The 20,528-nt window shown below is 51.2% G+C and overlaps 7 protein-coding genes across 7 annotated transcripts; 5 read left to right on the forward strand and 2 right to left on the reverse strand.

Moving 5' to 3' along the window:
* Positions 1–100: 100 nt before the first annotated feature.
* On the reverse strand, positions 101–1,512 carry LOA1 (lysophosphatidic acid acyltransferase LOA1; the record flags this gene model as incomplete). Its single annotated transcript, XM_076629462.1, has 7 exons — positions 101–380; positions 454–557; positions 632–818; positions 889–984; positions 1,052–1,176; positions 1,241–1,429; positions 1,489–1,512. 7 exons carry the CDS (start codon positions 1,510–1,512, stop codon positions 101–103), a joined length of 1,005 nt encoding a protein of 334 aa, XP_076490584.1.
* A 205-nt stretch (positions 1,513–1,717) lies between these two features.
* On the forward strand, positions 1,718–4,136 carry MEX67 (Mex67p; the record flags this gene model as incomplete). The annotated part of the gene is made up of 7 exons (XM_076629463.1): positions 1,718–2,308; positions 2,366–2,631; positions 2,699–2,956; positions 3,031–3,251; positions 3,320–3,523; positions 3,593–3,870; positions 3,948–4,136. The coding sequence occupies 7 exons, from the start codon at positions 1,718–1,720 to the stop codon at positions 4,134–4,136; spliced, it is 2,007 nt and encodes a 668-aa protein (XP_076490585.1).
* A 334-nt stretch (positions 4,137–4,470) lies between these two features.
* Positions 4,471–5,900, forward strand: JCM6883_006966 (uncharacterized protein; the record flags this gene model as incomplete). The annotated part of the gene is made up of 6 exons (XM_076629464.1): positions 4,471–4,608; positions 4,659–5,153; positions 5,220–5,327; positions 5,389–5,601; positions 5,678–5,732; positions 5,800–5,900. 6 exons carry the CDS (start codon positions 4,471–4,473, stop codon positions 5,898–5,900), a joined length of 1,110 nt encoding a protein of 369 aa, XP_076490586.1.
* A 942-nt stretch (positions 5,901–6,842) lies between these two features.
* JCM6883_006967 (serine/threonine-protein kinase) lies at positions 6,843–10,664 on the forward strand (the record flags this gene model as incomplete). The annotated part of the gene is made up of 3 exons (XM_076629465.1): positions 6,843–7,448; positions 7,506–8,189; positions 8,259–10,664. The coding sequence occupies 3 exons, from the start codon at positions 6,843–6,845 to the stop codon at positions 10,662–10,664; spliced, it is 3,696 nt and encodes a 1,231-aa protein (XP_076490587.1).
* A 300-nt stretch (positions 10,665–10,964) lies between these two features.
* JCM6883_006968 (uncharacterized protein) lies at positions 10,965–12,195 on the forward strand (the record flags this gene model as incomplete). Its single annotated transcript, XM_076629466.1, has 2 exons — positions 10,965–11,636; positions 11,710–12,195. The coding sequence occupies 2 exons, from the start codon at positions 10,965–10,967 to the stop codon at positions 12,193–12,195; spliced, it is 1,158 nt and encodes a 385-aa protein (XP_076490588.1).
* A 580-nt stretch (positions 12,196–12,775) lies between these two features.
* On the forward strand, positions 12,776–15,271 carry JCM6883_006969 (F-box protein; the record flags this gene model as incomplete). Its single annotated transcript, XM_076629467.1, has 9 exons — positions 12,776–12,920; positions 12,986–13,116; positions 13,182–13,527; positions 13,600–13,646; positions 13,723–13,916; positions 14,011–14,052; positions 14,121–14,216; positions 14,295–15,042; positions 15,101–15,271. The coding sequence occupies 9 exons, from the start codon at positions 12,776–12,778 to the stop codon at positions 15,269–15,271; spliced, it is 1,920 nt and encodes a 639-aa protein (XP_076490589.1).
* Positions 15,272–15,587: 316 nt separating this feature from the next.
* FAR11 (Far11p) lies at positions 15,588–20,498 on the reverse strand (the record flags this gene model as incomplete). Its single annotated transcript, XM_076629468.1, has 14 exons — positions 15,588–15,840; positions 15,907–16,553; positions 16,616–16,719; positions 16,785–16,890; positions 16,951–17,254; positions 17,319–17,448; positions 17,509–17,622; positions 17,690–17,819; positions 17,885–18,831; positions 18,892–19,021; positions 19,086–19,174; positions 19,252–19,779; positions 19,846–20,085; positions 20,147–20,498. 14 exons carry the CDS (start codon positions 20,496–20,498, stop codon positions 15,588–15,590), a joined length of 4,074 nt encoding a protein of 1,357 aa, XP_076490590.1.
* Between the last annotated feature and the right edge of the window lie 30 nt (positions 20,499–20,528).

A 20,528-nucleotide genomic window follows, 5' to 3' on the forward strand; every position in this document is an offset into this window, starting at 1 on the left:
GTTGTTTGAAAGTTCGAATAGCTCGTAACGTCGTCGAGAACCGTCGAGGGTGCGAAAAGAATCTTCGTCTAGCTGTTACACGTCCAATACTTTATGCTTCCTATCGCCCCTTCATTCTCCTAAACTCCAAGAACCCCTCCTTTTCCCTCACCCCAAGTCCTCCTAATCGTTTAAACCTCCCCGTCGCAGCCACCAATTCTTCCAGTCCTCCCGTTTCCCATTCCAGTTTCTTTGAACTCTCTGATGGGTGTAGACGACGAACCGAGAGGGATTGAAGAGAGGGAGAGGAGAGGAGAGTGAAGAGATGCGGGAGCGGACCGAGAGAAGGAAACGGGATCGGGTGAGTTAAAGAGGGAGTGAGAGGCGTGGGAGGGGAGTACCTGTCAAGAGAATAGGCTTAGTGTCAGTCAAACGCGACGATTGGGGTTAGAGAGCAGGAGAAGGAAACTGTACTTGAAAGTGAGGATGTAGATTTTCGTTGACGGAGAAAGTTTCGTTGAGTTCGAGGAGGACAACGCAGGGAACTTCAGCAATGCGCGGTTATTCGATGTCGTACACTGAGCATAGACGAACGAGTACCAGTCAACACGTTTGCAGCAGATCTAGAGAGAGAGAGAGAGAAGAAGCTCACTTCAGGGAACAACACAACAGGTCCTCTCGCGTTCCTTATTGCTTCCTCCAATGTCTCTCCCTTACTACCCGTCCGACTCGGGATCGTCCCATTCTCCCAAACTGCTCGTAAGAGCGACTGTCTGATCCATCCTGAGACTTTCTGCGTTGTCGGATCGAGGACGGGCGAGAGGAAAGTCGCGTTATGTCTATGAAACGAGATGTGAGTCAACACGGCTTACCTTATAGCATTATGGTATAAGGATAGAGTCGGCTCACCTGAACGTCAGATACAAAAGATCGACGTAAGAACTCGAATTCGAAACGATTAAATCTCCTTTCTTCGGTTCAAACGCGACTTGAGGAGGTGACCGACTGTGAGACCGCGTCATGGAATCAGCAATCCGCTTTTGTGATGACTGACGAGGGCGAGACGACCCACCCGGTCTTTGCGAGTCGAATTGTCTCGACTGAAATATTCGCGATTCCGAGAACGAAGAGGATTAAGCGAGATATTGACGCGTTACATGCTCTCGACAGGACCGCATACAATGGTGGATATACGAGCTATCCGGACACACAGACATCATCAGCTCAGAGAGACGGCAGAGGGAGACAGGGAGAAACTTGCGAAGATTGACAAGACTCCTTCAACGAGAATGGTCTGAGCAAGCAAGAGGAGCACTACTAGCAGCGTCCTCGTCGCTCCTAGGATAGTCGATAGAGGTACGGTTAAGACTTTGAGGATTCGAGGGAAGGAGAGATCGGTTGAAGCGGGAGAGAGTGGGTAAAGGAACGGCGCAACCCCAGTCGAGGGATCCTGCAGACATGTCCAAAGGTCAGCTAGGGTACTAGTGGGGCGATCTAGGAGGGGCTTACCCTCCATTTAGAGTACTTTTCCATCTGAAAGAAGCGGTTAAAGATGAACCAGTTTCTGAGAGCTCTCTCGCCCTCTAACTACTCACTCGATTTACTCAAATTTCCACCTACACCCATTCCAACTCGTAAACGACCCTACGACAGCTGCGACACGACCTCCCACTCCCCTCTTCACCGCTTCTCCCTTCTCTCTCTTTCTCCCTTTCTTCCCTCTCATCTCGATCACACGATGGCCGCCCCTTCTGGATCAGCCGCAGCAGCACTCTTAGCCGCTGCCTTACCCAAGAATCCGACTGGCAGCACTTCATCAGGATCTTCTCACCGTCGAGGAGGAGTTGGACGAGCTTCAGCAGGTGGGAGAGGAAGCTATCGAGGGACAGGAGCTATGGACGAGGACATTGGGATGGATGATGCAGGAGCAGATTCAACGGCAGGAAGAAGGAGAGGTCGACAAGCTCGTTCGGGACCTATGGGAGAACGACCTCGAAATATTCACAACAAGAACGTTCCCGCTACTCTATCCGATCGTATCTCTGGTAGAACCGCCTCCGGTACGGGTACGGGTACGAGTGGGAATGGAGGAAGTGGGAGTGGAACGGGGAAAGGGAAATCGTCGGATCCACCACCGAGTTCAACGATCGATACCTTGAGGTTGTTCCTCTTGAATCGTTACTCGCAACCGGATCGAATGTTGAATATGGAGAATATGGCAGAGGATCCAATCTTGAAGGAACACAAGCTGTTGGCACCTGGGCAACCGGGTGCTCCGAGTAACATGGCGGGAGCGATTTGGAAACTCGCGAAAGAAATGTTTCCTGACGTGAGTACTCTCCACAGTCCTCTCAAAATGTAGGAGCTAATCTCTCGTCATGATCAGGTCGTCTCACTATCACTCGCAAACAACAATCTCTCTTCCCTCCTCCCCCTCTCGCCTTACTACCTCACGACTTCTCTCCCTCATATCGAAAACGTCTCGTTCGCCCAGAATCGACTCTCTCATTTCTCGAATCTCGATCCCTTCTCCCCTCTGATCGGCAAGAAAAGGAACGACAAGAAACCGAAAGGATGGAGCAAATTGAAAGAATTGGTCATGAAGGGGAATCCGATGGTTCATTCGGCGGGTACTGAGGAAGTCTACCAAAGGTGAGTCTCCACGCTCCTGAACGAGGCCAGAAGAAGGAAGAGCTGACAGATAGAGAGAGATGAGCAGGGAAATGGCGAAACGATTCGCGACACTTCGAACTCTCGATCAATCACCTCTCGACCCTTCAATCGCATTCCAAGTGACTCAAGCGAGGGAATCAGGTGTAGCGTTACCGGAAGATGGACCTGGGTTGAGTTCGAAAGTAAAGAGTGAGAAAGCGAAAGCGGCGAGTAGGAGGGAACCCGTCGTGTTCCCACTCGAGATGAAGGATGGATTTTTTGAGAGTGATGGCGCGAGGGATTTTGTCGGTGGATTCTTAGCAAAGTGAGTTCACCGCACTCTTCTCCCTTCAAGTCATTCCAACCGAGTCTCACGATCCTTTTTTCCTACTCGGATAGATTCTTCGCCGCCTTCGATTCGGATCGACCCTCCCTCTTGACCGCCTACGCCCCAATCTGTTCGTTCTCGTTCCATGCCGACACTTCACATCCTTCTCGAGCACGAGCAAAGAAGATCGGAATCAATGGAGACAAACGATTCCCGCATCAACACAAATTGGATTGGAAGAATTACTTGACGAGCGAAGGATCGAGGAATTTAATGAGGGTTAAACAAGAAGGTACGCCTACGAATTTTTCTGTATCTTCGAGAGTCACAGAGCTAATCTCGTCTGACCCAAACCGACAGCGAAACGACTAGTCACTCTACGAGTCTCGCCTTCAACCGTCATCTCTTCGATCATGGCACTACCGAAAACCGAACATCCGCTTTCCGACCCAGCAAAATTCGTTTGGGATAGTTGGACCATGCCGAATTTACTCGCACCTCCAGCTCCAGGTCAAGAAGGGGAAACGGTTATTTACGCGGTCGTACATGGAGAATACACCGAGTGTGAGCATTTCTCCTACTCCAGACTCTTCCCGCTGCTTGAGAGACTGAGTAGCGAGATTTGACTCACAGTCCCGAGTAAAGGAATTCGATCATTCTCCCGAACCTTCATCCTCGCTCCAGCACCACCGAATTCAGGCGCCGCTCTGGCTGGATGGCCCTGTGTGATTCTCTCCGACTTGTTGACGATTCGAGGATACTCAAATCTTGACTTTTCGAAACCTCGACCTCCTCCTGAACCGAAAGCCCCGAAACCGATCGCTCAAACTGGCGCGAGCGGAGAAATCCCTCCGCCGGTAGCTCCCGCTGGATCATCGTCTGCACCGGTAGAAGAACGAGCTGAGGGAGTCGTGAGTACCTTCCCTTCAACACTTGTCCGCAAAGCGTTCGAAAACTGACAGAGTGTTTTTTGGGGGGATCATCACAGACGGATCCTCAACAATCCCTAATCCATCAATTACAATCCGTCACGAACCTAACCTACCCTTACGCTCACCTCTGTCTCGCCCAAAACGGTTGGGATCCGAACGTCGCGCTGAATCAGTTCAAGACGTTGTTCACGGCGGGTCAGATCCCGGCGGAAGGATTCAGAGGTGGAGTCATGCCGACTGCTTGATCTCATTGTAGTCTAGTGTGTACCGTTTCTCTTTCGAAACCCTCCCTTCCCCCCTTTCCTCTCTATCTTTCGCTCGCAACCTCGTTACTCTTTTTATGTACTGCTCTCTCTCGTTCTCTTTACGTTTACATAGATACACTACATCTCTCTACTCTCTTCGCATGCAAACCACCCCTCCTTTCGTTTTGTCCTGTTATCGTCGTCGGACTTGCCGCGGAAGAAGAAAGAGCTCGTTCCTCTTCTCTCTCGGTTCGCCTCTCAGCTCTGGCTCTCGGATCGCACTGACTTCTCCCTCTCTGCTACCACTTACTTTACTGACTGCTGAACTGAACAGATGAGTACCCCAGCCCCGACGTCGCAAGCTGCTTATCCTCTCGTTCTCCCGACTCCTCCACCTCCTCCCTCCTCGAACGGAGTACGACCTGGTTCGGCAGCGCCATCGACTAGTAGCTATGGGATGCCCCTCACCCAGGTAGAGCCTACCGTAGACGAGTTGTTACGTGAGCCTCGTTACGAGCTCAGCTGATTCAACCTCTCTCGCAGACGAATGATTGTCGTACCCTCGTCTCGACAATCTCGACTCAACTCGTCACACTCGAAACCCTCCGCAACGAGATCATCTCCCTCGGACTCTCTTGTCCTCTCTCGAAACTCGAATCCGCGTCCGGTTTAACAATCCTCACCGGTCGTTTGATCCTTTCCCTCTCTGCTCCTCTCGCTTCCGTCACTTCCCGATTCAATACTCTCTCCGAGCTCGTCGAGAAAGGTCAAGCTGCAGCTCTTCCTTCCGAGATCTCGAGGATTAAGGAAGAATTAGATACGGTTAAACTCGAGGTCAAGCAGAATGTCGACAAGGTTAGGAGAGCGGCGGAGGAGGAGTATGAGGCGAGGGATAGTACGTATAGAAGAATCGAGGAGAAGGTTCGGAGCGAGAATTTTGGGTTGGGGGAAGAACAGATCGAGAGAACTTGTACGGGCGCGATGAACGGGATCGGAATGAACTTGGAACTCGTCGAGGTGCGTTCAGTCCAATCCTCTTATTGAAGTAGGGAGGAAGAGAGCTGATGAGGGAGCGAGAGACAGCTCAATACGTACGCAGGAAGAGTTTGTGTAGAGAATCCGTTCACTGCGTTGGCTCACTTGATCGAGGACGCTACGAAAGTACATCGCAAGCAACAAGAAGCTGAAACGGTGAGGTCCCTTCACTCCTCATCCAGTCTCCCTCGGCTGACTCTCGTTCACTTCATTTTAGCTCTCCCGTCAAGCGACTCGAACTTCTCTCGCGATGACTCTCGTCGGGTCCGCGAATTCGCAATACGGTAAACTCGAGCTTGGAGAAGAAGGAGACGGTCAAGAACATCAACCTCTCGCGGGAGGACTTGGAGCCGCTGAGCTGGGTCAGTCGGGAACGACGAAACAACTTTCAAGATGGCAAAAGTTGAAGTTGAATTGGCGGGACTACCTCGTGCGTTCTAACGAGACCTCAAACGAAAGTGTGTGTATGAACGCCGCTAATCGTAACTTGGTCTTTCGTTCTGCAGGTTCGCTCGTTCCTCTTCATTGTCGTCTTAGGTCTCATTGTCGGCATTACAGTCTGTATGTCCACCCTGCTTCCTCTCGACAGAGATGGTACAACACTGACAGCGGTATCTACCTCTGGCAGTCGAGGCGATTCAACAAGGGAAAGAGTCGGAAGAGAGTGAAATGTCGTCGAGTTCAGCGTCTGCGAAATGGGCTCCAACGGGTGAACCTCGAGTCTTGTGAAACTAGGTCGTCTTCCACTTGTTGTCTGTCTGTAGCCTCTCTCCTTTCGCCTATTTTATCCCCTTTCCCTCGTATTGTCAGTTCTCGTGAACGCCTTCGCAGTCTTTTTTCTGGCGCTCGGTCCGCGGTCGACCTGTTTCGAGAGCGCTCCTGCTTTCGTGACGATCACACGTTGTGGTCTGTCGTCGTGAAGTGATCAATCGGATCTTCAGTGTGCGCGTCCTGGGACGGCAAGAGACAGAAAGGGAAGAAATTTCCTGCGACACTTTGAGCCGGAAGAAAGCTTCGAAACTCGTCGCAAACTTGGTCTCGACGACGTATAATAGAGAGAAAGTGTACGAGCTACAGTAGGACTGCAATCATCGCGAAAATTGTGCAGTGAAGTGTGCGAAATTTTGACGCTGAGAGTCTCTCGCGTGGAGGATGAGGAGAGGGGTAAGTTTTGATCGATTCACTCCGCCCCGCCAGTGCATCTACTCCCACTTTAGCACATTCGCAATCAGACGGAACTTGTAGACCTACCGTCCTCCGAACTCGACTAAGCAGCAACTCTCTCCTTCTCCCTCAATCAACGCGACTTCGACAACTCCTCCATCTTCTCCGCTTAGTCACTCTCTCCCAGTTCCAAGGTTTACAAATATACTAGCTATACGGTGAGCTCTCCCTCTTTGCCTCTCGAGTTAGCTCGTTCCCAGAGGAGCATCCGATTGGAATTCAACTTCGGAAAGGACGCTAGTGGAAATCTCTCGTAACACTGATCGGGAACATCTCGGTCGAGGTTAGACTGAACTCTTGTACGGTAGCTGATATCGGTCTCATCTCTTCCCAGCAGCTAAACGGTAGTGGAGAGGAACAAATTCGGCTCGTCCGCCAAACTTTCCCACCACCGAGAGTTTCGGATTCCGCTAGAGTTCAGAAACACAGAGGCACAGCAGTGGGCGTATGTCCCCGACTGTCGCACAACTTCCACCGGGTTATCAACACGTTGGAGCAGGAGGAGGAACTGGAGGAACGGGAGGAGCTTCACTCGACGGATTGTTGAACAAGGTTTCAATCCATAGTCACAGTGGGGCGATCAACGGTTGGAACTCGTCGGTATCTTCTCATCTCGTCAAGAACGAACATAATCTAGGAGGAGGAAGTAGCAGCGGAGGAGGAGGAGGAGGAACGAGTCCGAGTGGAATTTCGCAACCGATTCCTTCTTCCTCGTCCAACACGGCGAACGATTCGGGATACGGCATGTCGATCTCTCCCGGTACACAGTCGTACATCTCGAACAACTCTGCTTCTTCCCCTCAATGGCAGAGGGAATTTCCTCCTCCCCTCGCACCTCGCAATTGGACAGTTCTGAAAGAAGTCGGAGATGGATCATTCGGAACGGTCTGGCTGGCAGATTGGCATTCGACTCTGAATGTACCGCCCGGGACTCAACCTCCAGGACCTTCCAGTCGACCCGAATACAAGGGAAAACAGTTAGTCGCGATTAAACGGATGAAGAAAGCGTTTGATGGCGGATGGGACGAATGTATGAAGTTGAAAGAGCTCAAGGTGAGTCCACATGTCTGGTCCACGAGATCCTCTCGAGCTGAATCAATCTTGTGACAGTCTTTGCGACAAATTCCGATGCATCCCAACATCATTCCTCTCTACGACGCTTTTCTTTTACCGACAACTCGAGAACTCTACTTCGTCTTCGAATGCATGGAGGGAAACCTGTATCAACTGACGAAGTCACGGAAAGGTCGACCGCTCGCTTCCGGACTCGTCGCTTCAATTTTCTATCAAATCCTGACGGGACTCGACCACATTCACTCTTACGGCTACTTTCATCGAGATATGAAACCCGAGAACCTCCTCATCACGACTACCGGTCTCGCCGATTACCCCGCCTCTTCCCTCTTCGCTCCTCCCAACACTCCTCCCGAGAAAGATGTCGTCGTCGTTCTCAAACTCGCAGATTTCGGTCTCGCGCGAGAAATCACCTCGAAACCTCCTTATACGGAATACGTTTCGACTCGATGGTATCGAGCGCCGGAAGTCTTGCTACGGTCGAGGGATTATTCGGTTCCGGTCGACATGTGGGCGTTAGGAACGATTCTTGTCGAAGTTTTGACTTTGAAACCGTTGTTTCCGGGAGACAGCGAGGTGGATCAGGTGTACAAGATATGCGAGGTGTTGGGAGATCCGAGTACGGAATACGGAGTCGACGAGAGAGGGAGAATCAAGGGAGGGGGGAATTGGGTCAGAGGGATCAAAATGGCGAAAGATGTCGGATTCGCGTTCCCGAAGGTGAGAACATTGGTTCAGAAGACGTCTGCTCCCCCGAGGCTGACCTCTTTCGAACCAACTTTCCGTCAGATCGCGCCCCGGACATTTGCGAACCTTTTCGATCACAACGTCGTTCCGGTTCAACTCATCGACTGCATTCAAGACTTGTTACGATACGAACCGAACTCTCGTTTGACGACTCGACAATGCCTCGAACACGCCTACTTCCGAGAAGTCGCCTACCGATTCGCACCTTATTCGCCCGAACAACTTCGACAGCGTCAACAACAAGCTCAGCAATCGAAACCTATCTCGTCCTACTCCGCGAATGGATCGAATCTCAGCGTCAACACGAACGGCCTCTCGTCGATTGGAACTCCGTCTCAAGCTTCACCTCGCAGTATTCCTCCTTCCCATTCTCACTCGCAGGGTTCTGCTCCCCAACCTCAATTCAACGGTCACTCTCACCAGCAACAACAGCAACACTCTCAGCAACAACCGCAAGCAGGATCGAGCATGCAAAGGAGTTTCTCGATCAGTTCGACTCTCTCTGGCGCCTCGGCCCTCTCTTCGACTTATCCCGTTCATGTACACCCTTCTTCCCCGTCTGGCGCTTCTCAACAAGGGTTCCCCGAAGGAGTCTCGGACGCTCGATCGATCAATTCCTTCTCGACTTCTGCTCATTCTCCGAATCCGATGTGGTCAGGCGAGAATGGCTGGAACGACGGTTCATCGATGCGGATACCTTCGTTCGGCGGAGCAGCTCGACGATTATCGATCGCTCCTTCAATCGCGGCTTCAACCTTCTACGATGGATCGATTTTCGAAGGGATCGCGCCGACGAGAGCTTCAAGTATCATGTCGTTCCCCGTCAACTACGGAAACGGAGACGGATCGTCGATCTACCAGACGATGGATTCACCTCAGCTCAACCGAGTCGACAGTGTCGCGAGCGTCAATCCTCCCGTCGCGGGACCCTCTTCCTCCACCTCAACTTCGACTTCTACCTCGAACCAACGACAAACAGGCGGGCTCGACATCGAATCCTCGTTACCTTCTTCGATGTCGGTCAAATCTGGAAGATGGGGTTTCTTCGGAGGCGACAAATCTTCTTCAACTTCTTCAACTCCGACTTTCCCTCTTTACCCTTCGATGCAAGTCTCGACTTCGTCTTCTCTCAACCCTCTTAAAAGATCTCCTTCGAACGCCTCGATCGCAGCCGCTTCCTCCGCTCAAGCTTCTCCTCCAGTCTCTCTCGATCCGAAAAAGGCTAAGAAGGAAGCGGAAAAGTTGGCAAAGGAGCAGGAGAAAGCGAATCGATTAGCGAAGGAACAAGCCGCGAGGGAACGAGCTCGAGCAGTCATGAAGAAGAAGAGTCAACTACAAGAAGCTGCCGATCCTCTTCACAACTTCTCGAATCACGCTCGAGGAACTCCGGGAGGATCGATTCCAGTCGACAAGGGGAAGGGAAGGGCGGTCATGAGCGATCGAATGGTTCAACAGAGGATGCCTCAGATCATCGAAGATACGAGCAAACTCTACCTTTCTCCTGCCGCCGCTCGATCGACCGCGGGACAGAGCGTTGGCGCAACTTCGGCCAAGTCGGCAAAATCAGCAGGAGCCGCATCATCAGGAGGAGGAGGAGATTACCCGGCGTTCCTCTCCGCGAGGTTCAAAGCGAGGAGGAGAGATGACGATGACGACGTTCATTCCGTTTCTTCAACCGACACGGGTCAATCTTCGCAGTTCGGTGGACCTTCAGGATTGTTCCCGGCACGAGGACGACCCTTCTCGATCTCGAGTAAAGCGACATCTTCTTCAGACCCGGAACGGAGGAGTCGGAATGAATTAGCAGAGATCGACCTTCACCTGCATCGAGCCGGATCAGTCGCTTCTCTACCTCTCTCAACTCGTCACCAGTACCCGTACCACGCTCCTTCGACTGGTCATTCGTCCCTCGACAGTACCTTGATCAACAACATGCAGGGACTCGGAACCGGTTCAGCGACCGATCTCTCGTGGAATGCGGCTGGAGGATCGACGAGTATCAATCGATCAGATTCTCGACAACGAGTCGCGAGTCCACCTCATCACGAGCAACGTTACAGTCCTTACCAGGTGCCGACATCTCCAACTCACGCTCGCTCTCCCGGACCTACTCTCGCCCCGATTCAATTCGATCCGAATGCTCAGTATGCGGCCGCCGGACACTCTCGACTACACAACGGCCCTTCTCCGAGTAATCAACCGGCATTGTCGAGCGGTGCTTCAATCGCATCTTATCATTCGACTCCGAGCGTCCTTCCGAGTTATTTCAAAACTGGCGATTCATCCTCTCGACAACTACCTTATCTACCTTCGATGGACCACGATCCGACAAGTCCAGGACTCGGTTCAACGTTCCCCTTCTCTCCTTCCTCATCAACGAATCCATCTCCAAACAGCGCATCGGTTTCTCCCGTCGACTCTCGTCATCCTCCTCCTCCTCCATCCTGACATTCCCTTATTCTTCGCATTCATCTCGTCCCCAGTTGTGCTCTCCGCTTGTCCACCTTACACTATCCCACTAGCATTTCACTCTCTTGTTTGTTCTCGCAGTTTTCCCAGTTCAAATCATTCTTCGTTCTCGTCTTTTTCTTTTGGTCATTTCAGTTTCTTCTTCCTCTGTTCTTACTCTTCTATAACACCATTTTCTTTTGCAGGTCATTCTACGTTGCAAGGGGTCGTTCTCCTCTTCTCCGAACTTGGTCAGTTGCGAAAGTCGAGCGATCGTCGTTTCTTCTCTTTTCGCTTCATATGACATCAGCGGCAGGAGTCTCCCACAAGAGAACAGCTCCAGAACCATCTGATAAACCACGCAAACGTCGTTCAGGTCGTCCTCGTCCAGCCAAATCATCGGAATCCTCCCCTCCGCCTCCCGCTTCCGAACCGACTCCTTCGAGCTCACAACCGATCTCGAACGGGCGACTAACACAGCTCAAGCACTTTCAACCGTCTCGCGTATGGTCCTACTCGACTGGATGCGGGAAATGGACCCCTCTCTCGGCTCCCGATCTTGATCTTTCTCTCCCAACTTCGCTCAAGCTACTCACTTACAACACCTGGTCTTCATCCCCAGACCATACCCCCGCCCAAACCCACGCGATCCTCTCCTTACTCGCCGAATCGAGAGCCGATATTATCTCGCTCCAAGAAGTCTCGAAAGTTTTCGAATCGAACTTGAGGAAACAAGGTTGGGTACAAGCTGAATGGGTCTTGACGAGTCTCGACGAGTATTGGAGAACTGCTGGGAAGGACGGACAGGGGAAGGGAAAGAAGGATGCGAAGAGAGAAGGAGTTTTGGTCATGGTCAAGAAGGGATTGTGGACTGAGGAGTGCGAATTGGGGTTCGTGAAACTCAAGAGGGCGAATAATGAACAAGCGAAAGCATTGGTCGTATTCAGAATCGTAAGAGATGGGAATGAACTCGTGAGTTTCTCGAGAATTCCTCGATTTCGTGTTTCGCAATTGAGCACTCATCGCTCTCAAACCTTCCTACTAGCTACGACTCGCGACTTCCCATTTTTCGTCTCTGCCTCAGAACTCTCGTCTCCGTCAATCTCAGTATTCCGTCACACTATCACTGCTCAACGCTTCCCCTCGCGCATCTCATTCCATTCTGCTCGGCGATTTCAACGCCTCTTCCTCCAACGAGCTCGATCTCTTCTCTAAATCCCTACACGACGTCGGTCCCTCACCTTCCAAATCCCAACTCTCTGAATGTCCAACTCGGGACGAGAAAGAAGACCTGAAATTCCGGCATCGACCCACTTTCGGTCATCTTTACCCTCTCGTCTCCCTCGATTCTAGGAAACCTAGGAAACCTAGGAGGATCGATCGGATTTACGTTAGTAAGGGGATGAAGTGTAGTCAGTATAGGGAGATGGGGGGTCAGGCGATAGAAGGGGAGAAAGATAGGTTGGGGAAAGGGGGGAGGATGTTTCCGAGTGATCATCTCGCCGTAGGAATGTGGGTGGAGTTGGGGTGACTGTGACGTGACCTGGGAAAGATAGACAGAGGGTGAGTTTGCAGGTTCGCTCAGAAGTTAGTAAAACGTTCGGTTAGGGACCCTAACGCTTTTGATCGAACTTTTGTCGCTCACCGTACAGTCTCGAGCGGATACAAAGTCTCAGTGTCGATTAGGCGCAGCACTGGCAGGATCAGGTACTCGGACTCGAAACATCGAGACGAGCAATTCCACGAGATATTCGTTTCGATATCTATCCTTTCGATTATGGCGCAGGGTCTGACGAGATACCGTCCTATCTGCCTTCGTTAGTACATTGCCTTTATAGACAGTTGATGCTTAGAGGCACAGCGCAGAGCTCTCTTAAAGTCCCTGTGCAAATTTCGCAATAATTTCAATTCAATTTTTTGCGCTTGTTGCCTGTTTCTTGCTAAGATTCTATACATCTTGAGCGAGCGAAGGGTCCAGTAAGTAGAGAGAGTAAGGGAAAACAGAGTGACTCGCTCCCGTTTCCCCCTCATTTCTCTCGGCCCCTCCCGAGAAATCTCTCTTGTTCTTCTTCCATTCACTTTTCGGCCCACTTTTCCCGCGTCACTCGAAGATGGCGCCACGCAAGAGTAGTCGAGTAGTCAAGAAACCGAAGAAACACGACGACGATAGTGATTACGCTGAAGAGCGTGAGGGACAAGGTGAATGGGAGCCTCAAGATGAGGAGGAAGTGGGAGAGGAAGAGTATGAGGAACGGGGTAGGTGCTTCCCTCTCTTCCAGTCTGGAGTCATCAGACTAATGATCGGGAGACCCTACGAATAGCTCCGAGCAAGAAGAAGAGTAAGAAAGCGAGTACGAGTGCGAGTTCGAAAGGTTCGAAAGGAAAAGGGAAAGGGAAGAAGAAGAGCAAGTTGGAGGTGTTCAACGAGATGCCATTGGATGTATTGATCGAGGTGAGTCGGTAGTCTCCTCAGCGGCGATTCCCTTTGCCCTGCTGACTTGGCGTCCGATTTCACAGATTATGAAACAAACGGATCCTAAAACTCTCCTCGCCATGAGTCGTACCTGTTCGATCTTCCGCCGAGTCCTCCATTCCGAAGGTGCGCTCTCTGCGTGGAAATCTGCTCGTCGTAACGTCGGATTAGGGGATTTGAAACGACCCGATGTCACGGAATGGGAATTCGCTCAATTACTCTTCGATGGGAAATGTGTCGGATGTGGGAAGACGAGGGCGCAAGTATGGGATTTCATATTGTTCGTGAGGGGGTGTGCGGATTGTATGAGGGGGAAATCGTTGAGGAGGATCATGTTGGATGAGAAAAAGTATCACAAATACGCTTTCAAGGTAGTCGCTCGTTCTCTCTGTACGTCCTCTTCTCTCTCTCTCTCTCTCTCTCATGTATACTCGTGACTAATCATGACTCTTTCTTTTTTAGGGACCCCTCACTTTGATTCTGAACCGATGGAATTCTTCTGGGTCCCGGTGAGCTTCGTCTCCCTACATCGACGGCCAATGTAGATGGAGTTCAAGTTGCTCACAGTACATCTTCTGTATGTAGTCGCTCGCCCGAGTAACTCGTCAACTCGACGCCCTCAAAGACAAACCTGAAGAATTGAAATCTTTCGTCCTCTCACGCAAAAACATTCAAACTCAAGCTCGAGCCGATTCGAACATGATTACACAATGGCAACAACGACAGAAGATGATTGAAACGAACAAGAAGGAAGACAAGAGGTCGGTTCGTTACGAAAAGTGAGTTTCGCTTGCAAATTTCACTTCCTTTCTCCTTCCTCCTCACGGGGTCTCTCGAGCGTGTCGTTGATGCTTCTTGTCTTCGGTACGATAGAATCAAAGAGAAACTCCGCCTAGAAGGTTACGATGAAGCCGAGTGAGGTCGAATTCTTCTGAATTGGCAACCTAACAAGGAGCTAATTGAGTAACGATTCGATGGCATAGTATAAAATCTCACGCTCTCGCGGTTCATCCCGACGTCGCCAACGCTCGTGAACTCTCCGACAACGTCTGGAAACGAATCAAACCGATTCTCACGACGTGAGCGAGATCCCCTTTTCTTTCGTGTGATCTGAGCTTTCTCTTTCAGGAGCTGACTCTCTTCTTTCCCTCTTGAAGTCTCCTCGACGAAGAACGTACTCGTCGACTCGCGAACGAAGCGGCTCAACGTCAAAGAGCTCGAGCGTTCGCCCTCAAATTCTTCTACCAACAAATCGAATCTTCCCTCCCTCCCTCTTCTACGATCGATCTCCGTACCTATTTCCCTCCCTTCGCAAACTTCCTCGCTCTCCCTTCTGTTCAACCTCTCTATGTCCCTGAAGGATTCGTTCCATCGACTGAAGATCTCTCGAATGCGAAACCGAAAATTCTCGAAGAAATTCAACAATTTTCAATCGATCTACAAGAAACCGTTCATTCGAACCTCGTATCCGCTTACAGTTCCCTCGATCCTCAATTCGATCCGAACACTTTATCGATGACGAGTTGTCTATCGGCGATCAAATGTCCTTCGGGAAGTTGGTGTTCGACTTTTTCAACTTTCCCTTCGATCCTAGAACATGCTCGACTCTGTTGCGGTGAAACGAGGGTGATCACTCAAGATGCACTCACGACGAGTCCTCTGCAGATCAAAACGATTCGACAGATTATCGAAGCGGTCAATTCGAACGAGAACTTGAACGAGAACTTGAAGGAGGAGGAGAAGAAGAAGCTCAGTGAATCTACGACGATTACGGAATTGTACGCTCTGGGGAACACGTTCGAATGTAATACGTGTGAGTTCAAGAAGGGACAGAACTCTGCGGCGATTGGAGTCGCGACTTGGTCGAATGCTTATAAAACGAAGGAACTCAATTGGGTAAAGATTGTGAGTTCTTTCTCTCGTCTTTCCTTCTCGACTCGCGCTGATAAGTCGAATTTGATAGCTCAATCACGTCCTCATGAACCACGCTGCTGAAGGAGAACAAGTCTCGATCAAATACACTCCGACTCCTCCGCCTCCTCCTGCTGATCCTTCGACCCTTGAGAAAGAAGAAGACGACGACGACAATGCGACTCCGCAGAGGGATGACTCGGGAGGAGGAGTGACTGCCTGAAGAACGAAGAACCGCTTGATAGCTTGCTTGAACAAAGTCGATGACCTGAATCCGTCGACTTCGAAAGAAATGAAAGAAAACCTTGTTTAGTCTCTCGATTTTTACTCCCCACTTTCGTAGTACTGTTTCTGCTTCCCTCTCTCTCGTTTTCTCTGAAATCTATCGTTGTGCTCTCTCCTCGCAATCGGGGAAAAGAGAGCGTCTTTCTGCAAGAGGCTATTTGCTAACGAAAACAACGCCGAGGGTATTGTAGATTGACAGAAAGCGACACTGCATAAAACAGAACAACAAGAACTTTGTACTCTTCACTCGTCTGTCAACGATGGAAGACGAGCTCGACTTCATCGATCGCCGGACCTGTGTGTTCTTCGAAGGGGATCGGTCCTTCCTCCTCGTCGACAAGGGTCGGTCCTCCCGCCGAGCTTGGTTCGTCTTCGCGATCGAAGAGTACGGGACGTAATGCAGGACTGACGGGATTGCCAGATGAAGAACGGCGTCGCATCGGTCGAGGAGAATTGGGAATTTGGGCCGCTGCTCGTTCTTCTTCGAGAGCTGTGATCGTTTCAGGACTGACGTAGAGTAGATATCAGTCAGCGACACTCCGTCCGCCTTGACAGATGAGGGAGAGAACGCACCTGATGTGCTCCCACTGATTTCTTCTCTTTTCCTCGGCCTCTTCCCCTCCAAGATGATTCGGTTCGCCCGCAACCCCTGCTCCATTCTGCCCATCAAGACCGAACCTCATGAATCCCCAACTACCCGTGCTCTCCGAATCGCTGATATCGTCCCATTCTCCCTCGTAACCTTCCAAACCCAACTTTTCCCACGCAGCATCGGAAGCTCCAAGAGGATCGTTCAACCAATCGAGCATGTCTCCATCGGCTCCGGCCGTTCCAGCTCCGTTTTGACTCGAATTGGGATCGTCCGAGGCAGAGAGGAGATCGTCGACTTCGAACCCGATGAATTCGGAATCCGAAAGGTTTTCGAGTCCTCCGTACGCTAACCTCATACTATCGCTCGCTTCGACATCGATTGAACTGATGGATCGACTGGGAGGGAAGACGTCGGGATCGTATTGAGGTGAGAGAGAAGGGAATCCGTTTGCGTTCGCGTGGGAAGCTGGTAGAGGAGCAGGAGAGAGCGGTGCAGAACCGGCAGGTTGGGAGTGAAGTTCGGGAGAGTCTTGTCCAGCCGAGGAACGACGGTGTAGATGAGGAGCGTATTTGCCGTAGTGTTTCGTGTTGAAGAACTTGACAAGCGCTCGCAAAGCCTGTTCGTGAGGCTAAGTCGCAATTCGTGGTTAGCGCACGTCAGTTCCGTGGGGATACTCGAATGCAGACTCACCAGTGATTCCTCAACATCAGCATCGACGTCGACTCCAGCGAGCCACTCGTCTCGAAGGTCTGGTCGAACGTGGAGATAGATCGCAGTGATGACTTTCATATTCGCTAGACACGACTCGCAGAGCGTCAGCGCCAGTAAGCTGAGACAGAGCAGCGCGAGAGAACCTTACACTGTCGCCATTTTCGACCGCAGTAGGGTACTTGACTCTTGATGACCTTGAGCACGTAGAGTTGTAAAGTCGGATGAGAAACTTTCAAGATTCGCTTGAGGATAGCCTGTTGATCGCCGGACTGGTCAGTCTGGGTCTAGAGCAAGATCTAATGCAAGGGACGTACCGATGATTTGTACTGAACCATTAGGAGAACTCGATGAGTTTTCCGCTTCGTCAATTTTTGCAAGATGTGAACAAAGTTGATCGTCGAGAAGAAGTTTCGCCAAGAGTAGTCGGTGATGAGTTCAACGTCGTCGTCGGAATTCGATCCGTTCGCGCTCGTTGCCGTCGCAGTGTTGCTGTACGAGGACCCTCCATCTGGCGAGACAGAACGATCACCGGGAGGAGGCAATGAGAGGAGTAGATCTTCAGGTCGCGGAGAAGAAGAATCGGAAGGGTGAAGAGAATCGTGACAGAATTTGAAGAAGCTGGAAGGTCCGATATTTTCGGGTCAGCGTTTCGTCGAAGCGACGAATATGAGATGAGACTGACTTGTGTTCTGGTCGATCGTGTTTCACTCGTACCAGCGTCGACACTTCTTGCAGACCGAACATCTTGAGGATCAACAGCAGACAATTCGAATCGACCAGCAACTGCGAAAAGTAGTGGAACTTCATCACGTCTGCGAAGAGAGAGACGTTGAGCAAGGTTTAAGAGAGACTGAAGAGAACGCGTCACGTACGAGAAGCTTTGAACCATTTCAGAGTGAGGATCAGAATTGCTGAAACAGCTTTCGAGGTGATCTCTCTGTGCCGCAGAATATCGCAATCTTCGAGCGATAGATCCGGAGGAGGTTCTGCAACACGAGTCAACTCGTAAGTCCTCTATTCCCGACTAGAGAAGTCGCTGAGAATAGCACTTACCCGTAGCGCCTTCCCCGTTCAGGTTGTTCGCGTTCGCAGCGTTCGGGAGATTCTGATTTGCGGTGACGGTAGCGAGGAGTAGCTTGAGCAGAACGATTACGGCACTCTGAAGATTTGCCAAGGTGTGTCGCTGGAGGGGGAGAGAGAGGGGAATCAGTCGACTCGTTGGAGATGATGCGAGGTAGCGAAACTCACATAGAGGAGTTCGACTCGTTCGAGTCTTTGAAGATGCGCCCTCCTTTCCTCGAGCTCTTTACGCTTCTTCTGATCGTCCTCGCCAAGTTGTTCCTGTTCCTTCTTGAGTTGTCTTCCCATGTTTTTCAAGACGGTCAAAGGATCCATCTGATCTTCCTCCTCCTCCTCTTCATCTTCTTCGGCATTCCCATCCTCAACAGCCTCTTCACTTTCCCCTTGCGCCACGGCCAACTCCTCCATCCTCCGTCTCAATTGTCCCATCCCTCTCGTCATCCCTCTCTGTTGCTGTTGCTGTTTATTCTTCTCTTCCCCATTATTCCCATCTCTAACCATTTCCCTCTCTACCTGTTCCGCCCTGCCCCAACCCATCTCTTCACTCCTAAACTCTTCCCGAATTTTCCACCCCTGCCAAATCTCACTACTGACCCTCAAATCTCTCCTGAACAGTTCACTCGCTTCTTCGATACTCCTCGGTACCGATCTCCCCTTCGCGTAATTCGAAGGTGCGAACGGTAAGGGAAAAGGTCGAGTTTGATCCGTTTGATATTGCTGTTTCTTCGGTTTCGGAGGTTGAGGTCCTCCTTGTTGCTGAAGCGGGAGAGCGGAAATTTGAGGTGCGGGAGAAGGAGGAGGAGAAGGAGCTGGTGTAGCGGGTTGCCAGTGAGCGGGAGGAGGTGCTGAACCGGGAGGTGTGGGAACGTATTGATTCGATGGGAGGGAAGGGTCGTGATTTGCGTTGATGTGGTAGCTGAACGTTGGTTTGATCGGAATGGGAGCGGCGGCGGCAGAGATTCGATCGAGAGTCGATTGGTCAGAAGATAGAGCGGACATTTGAGGTGGAAGGGGAAGAAGCTGAGATGGGGCAAGGGGAGTATAAGTTGGGTATTTTGAAAGGTTCTCGTTACGGAATGAGAGGAGCGAAGGGATCGTTGCTTTCGTCCAGGGACCTAACGTAGACAGTGCGATGTCAATTGCGACCTTTCGGTCCGGAGAAAGAGCTGACGTACGATAGCTAGGTCTGAAGTTCGGATCGTCTTTCGGTAGACCTTCGATCTCTCTCACGAGCACTTTGACCCTCTCGACATCCTTCATTCCTCCGATCGTACATAGTAGACTCTTCCACAGCAAGAGAAGAAGCTGTCGTCGAAACGCAAGTATCAGACTCAAAATTGAAACGTCTGAGAAACAATGCTCGACTGACCTTTTTGACGGGATAACCTTTCGCGTTCTTTTCTCGTAGTCCAGCTACGAGATTGAAGAGGTGGATTGGCATAGGCGGTTTAAGTGCCACTGGAGAGAGGGCATCACGAAGAAGTGTGAGTTTGGCACGACAATCGTGAGAGAGAATGAGAGGATAGCAAACTCACTTAATTCCTGGCCCCATTGATCTTCACCCCTGAAGCATTCGACCATGAAGTAAACTACCGCGAGCAGCGTAGCCAGCTCCGCATTGATCTCATCCAGTTTCTCCTGTCTAATTCTCTCTTTTTCCTCTTCTTCCTCCGTAAGCATCACGGGAGGTTGATTCCTCTGTTGAGGGTGATATGGTCCCCCTCCATCTTCCTGATCCTCCTCTCCATCCTGCTGACTGTTCATTCCTCCCGAATGTGGAGGGACACCTGAAATCGTTTCCCATTCCGAAGTCGCTCGTTTGATCGCATCCCATAATAACTCGAGGGCTCCTGCCTCGCGCAAGAGGCGACAGTTGCTGAGTACAAGATGGAGGTGATGTTCTGGTGAGGAGGACGAGTTCGCGGAAAAGGCGCCGTGCGCGATGTGAAGGAGATGTCGAGCTGAACTCGAACGTGAAGGAGAATCGGAAGTGGGAGAAGTGAGGGACGAGAGAAGGTTTCGAATCGTCGAGATTTGATAATCGTGAGTGCACTCGGAGAACTCTGTGTAGGGCGGAATGTGAGTCAGCTCGAACAACGAACCAGGAATGGAAATCGTCGGTCGCTCACCTTTCTCTCCCTCGAACCAATCTTCGAAATCCTTCTTGTGATCAAGCACCTGAGGTACCTCAACATAGCTGTAGAACTCTTCGAGTTCGCTCAAGAGGTCTGCCGTGTCAGGAGGAGGAGAAGGGAAAGTGTAAACTGTCTGTTTCGGTCGAGGAGGCAAGTTCGAGGCCGGAGGTTGAGGCGCGTTCGTCGGTGCCGCTTGCTGCTGTTGCTGTTGATGTTGTTGCTGAGGAGGAGGAGCTGCTGGAGATAGACTAGCATGAGCGGAGACAAGGCAGATAGATGCGAAGGAAGTACTCACGAGCCGCTCCGGCTGCGTTGGAAGCTACCATAAGCCTGGGTGGTATAATAGTGGCTCCAGACCCAGTGTTCGTAGTCACAGGAGTACTCATAGTCGGTAGAGGGGGTTTCGTCTGCTGATCAGCCGTCGTAGTTGATTGAGTTTGAGAATTGCTCGCGTCGACCGCGTTCCTCCTCCCCTTGATTAAGTCGAATTTGGCCGATCTCGTAGGGGATTGCGTACGATTCGATAGCTCTTCTTGTGCTTGTTCGAAAGAGCGTTGACGAAGTGAGGGCAAGTCGGCTTTTGGAGGTGAAGTTGAAGACGCTGCTGAAGCCGTGACGAGGGGTTGAATCGTAGGTGGGTCTGACATAGCTCCTCGTTCGCCCCTCAGGAATCGACA

The sequence above is a fragment of the Sporobolomyces salmoneus genome (genome assembly GCF_050403485.1).
Source record: "Sporobolomyces salmoneus JCM6883 DNA, S_salmoneus_JCM6883_v1_ctg5, whole genome shotgun sequence".
Classification (NCBI taxonomy): domain Eukaryota; kingdom Fungi; phylum Basidiomycota; class Microbotryomycetes; order Sporidiobolales; family Sporidiobolaceae; genus Sporobolomyces; species Sporobolomyces salmoneus.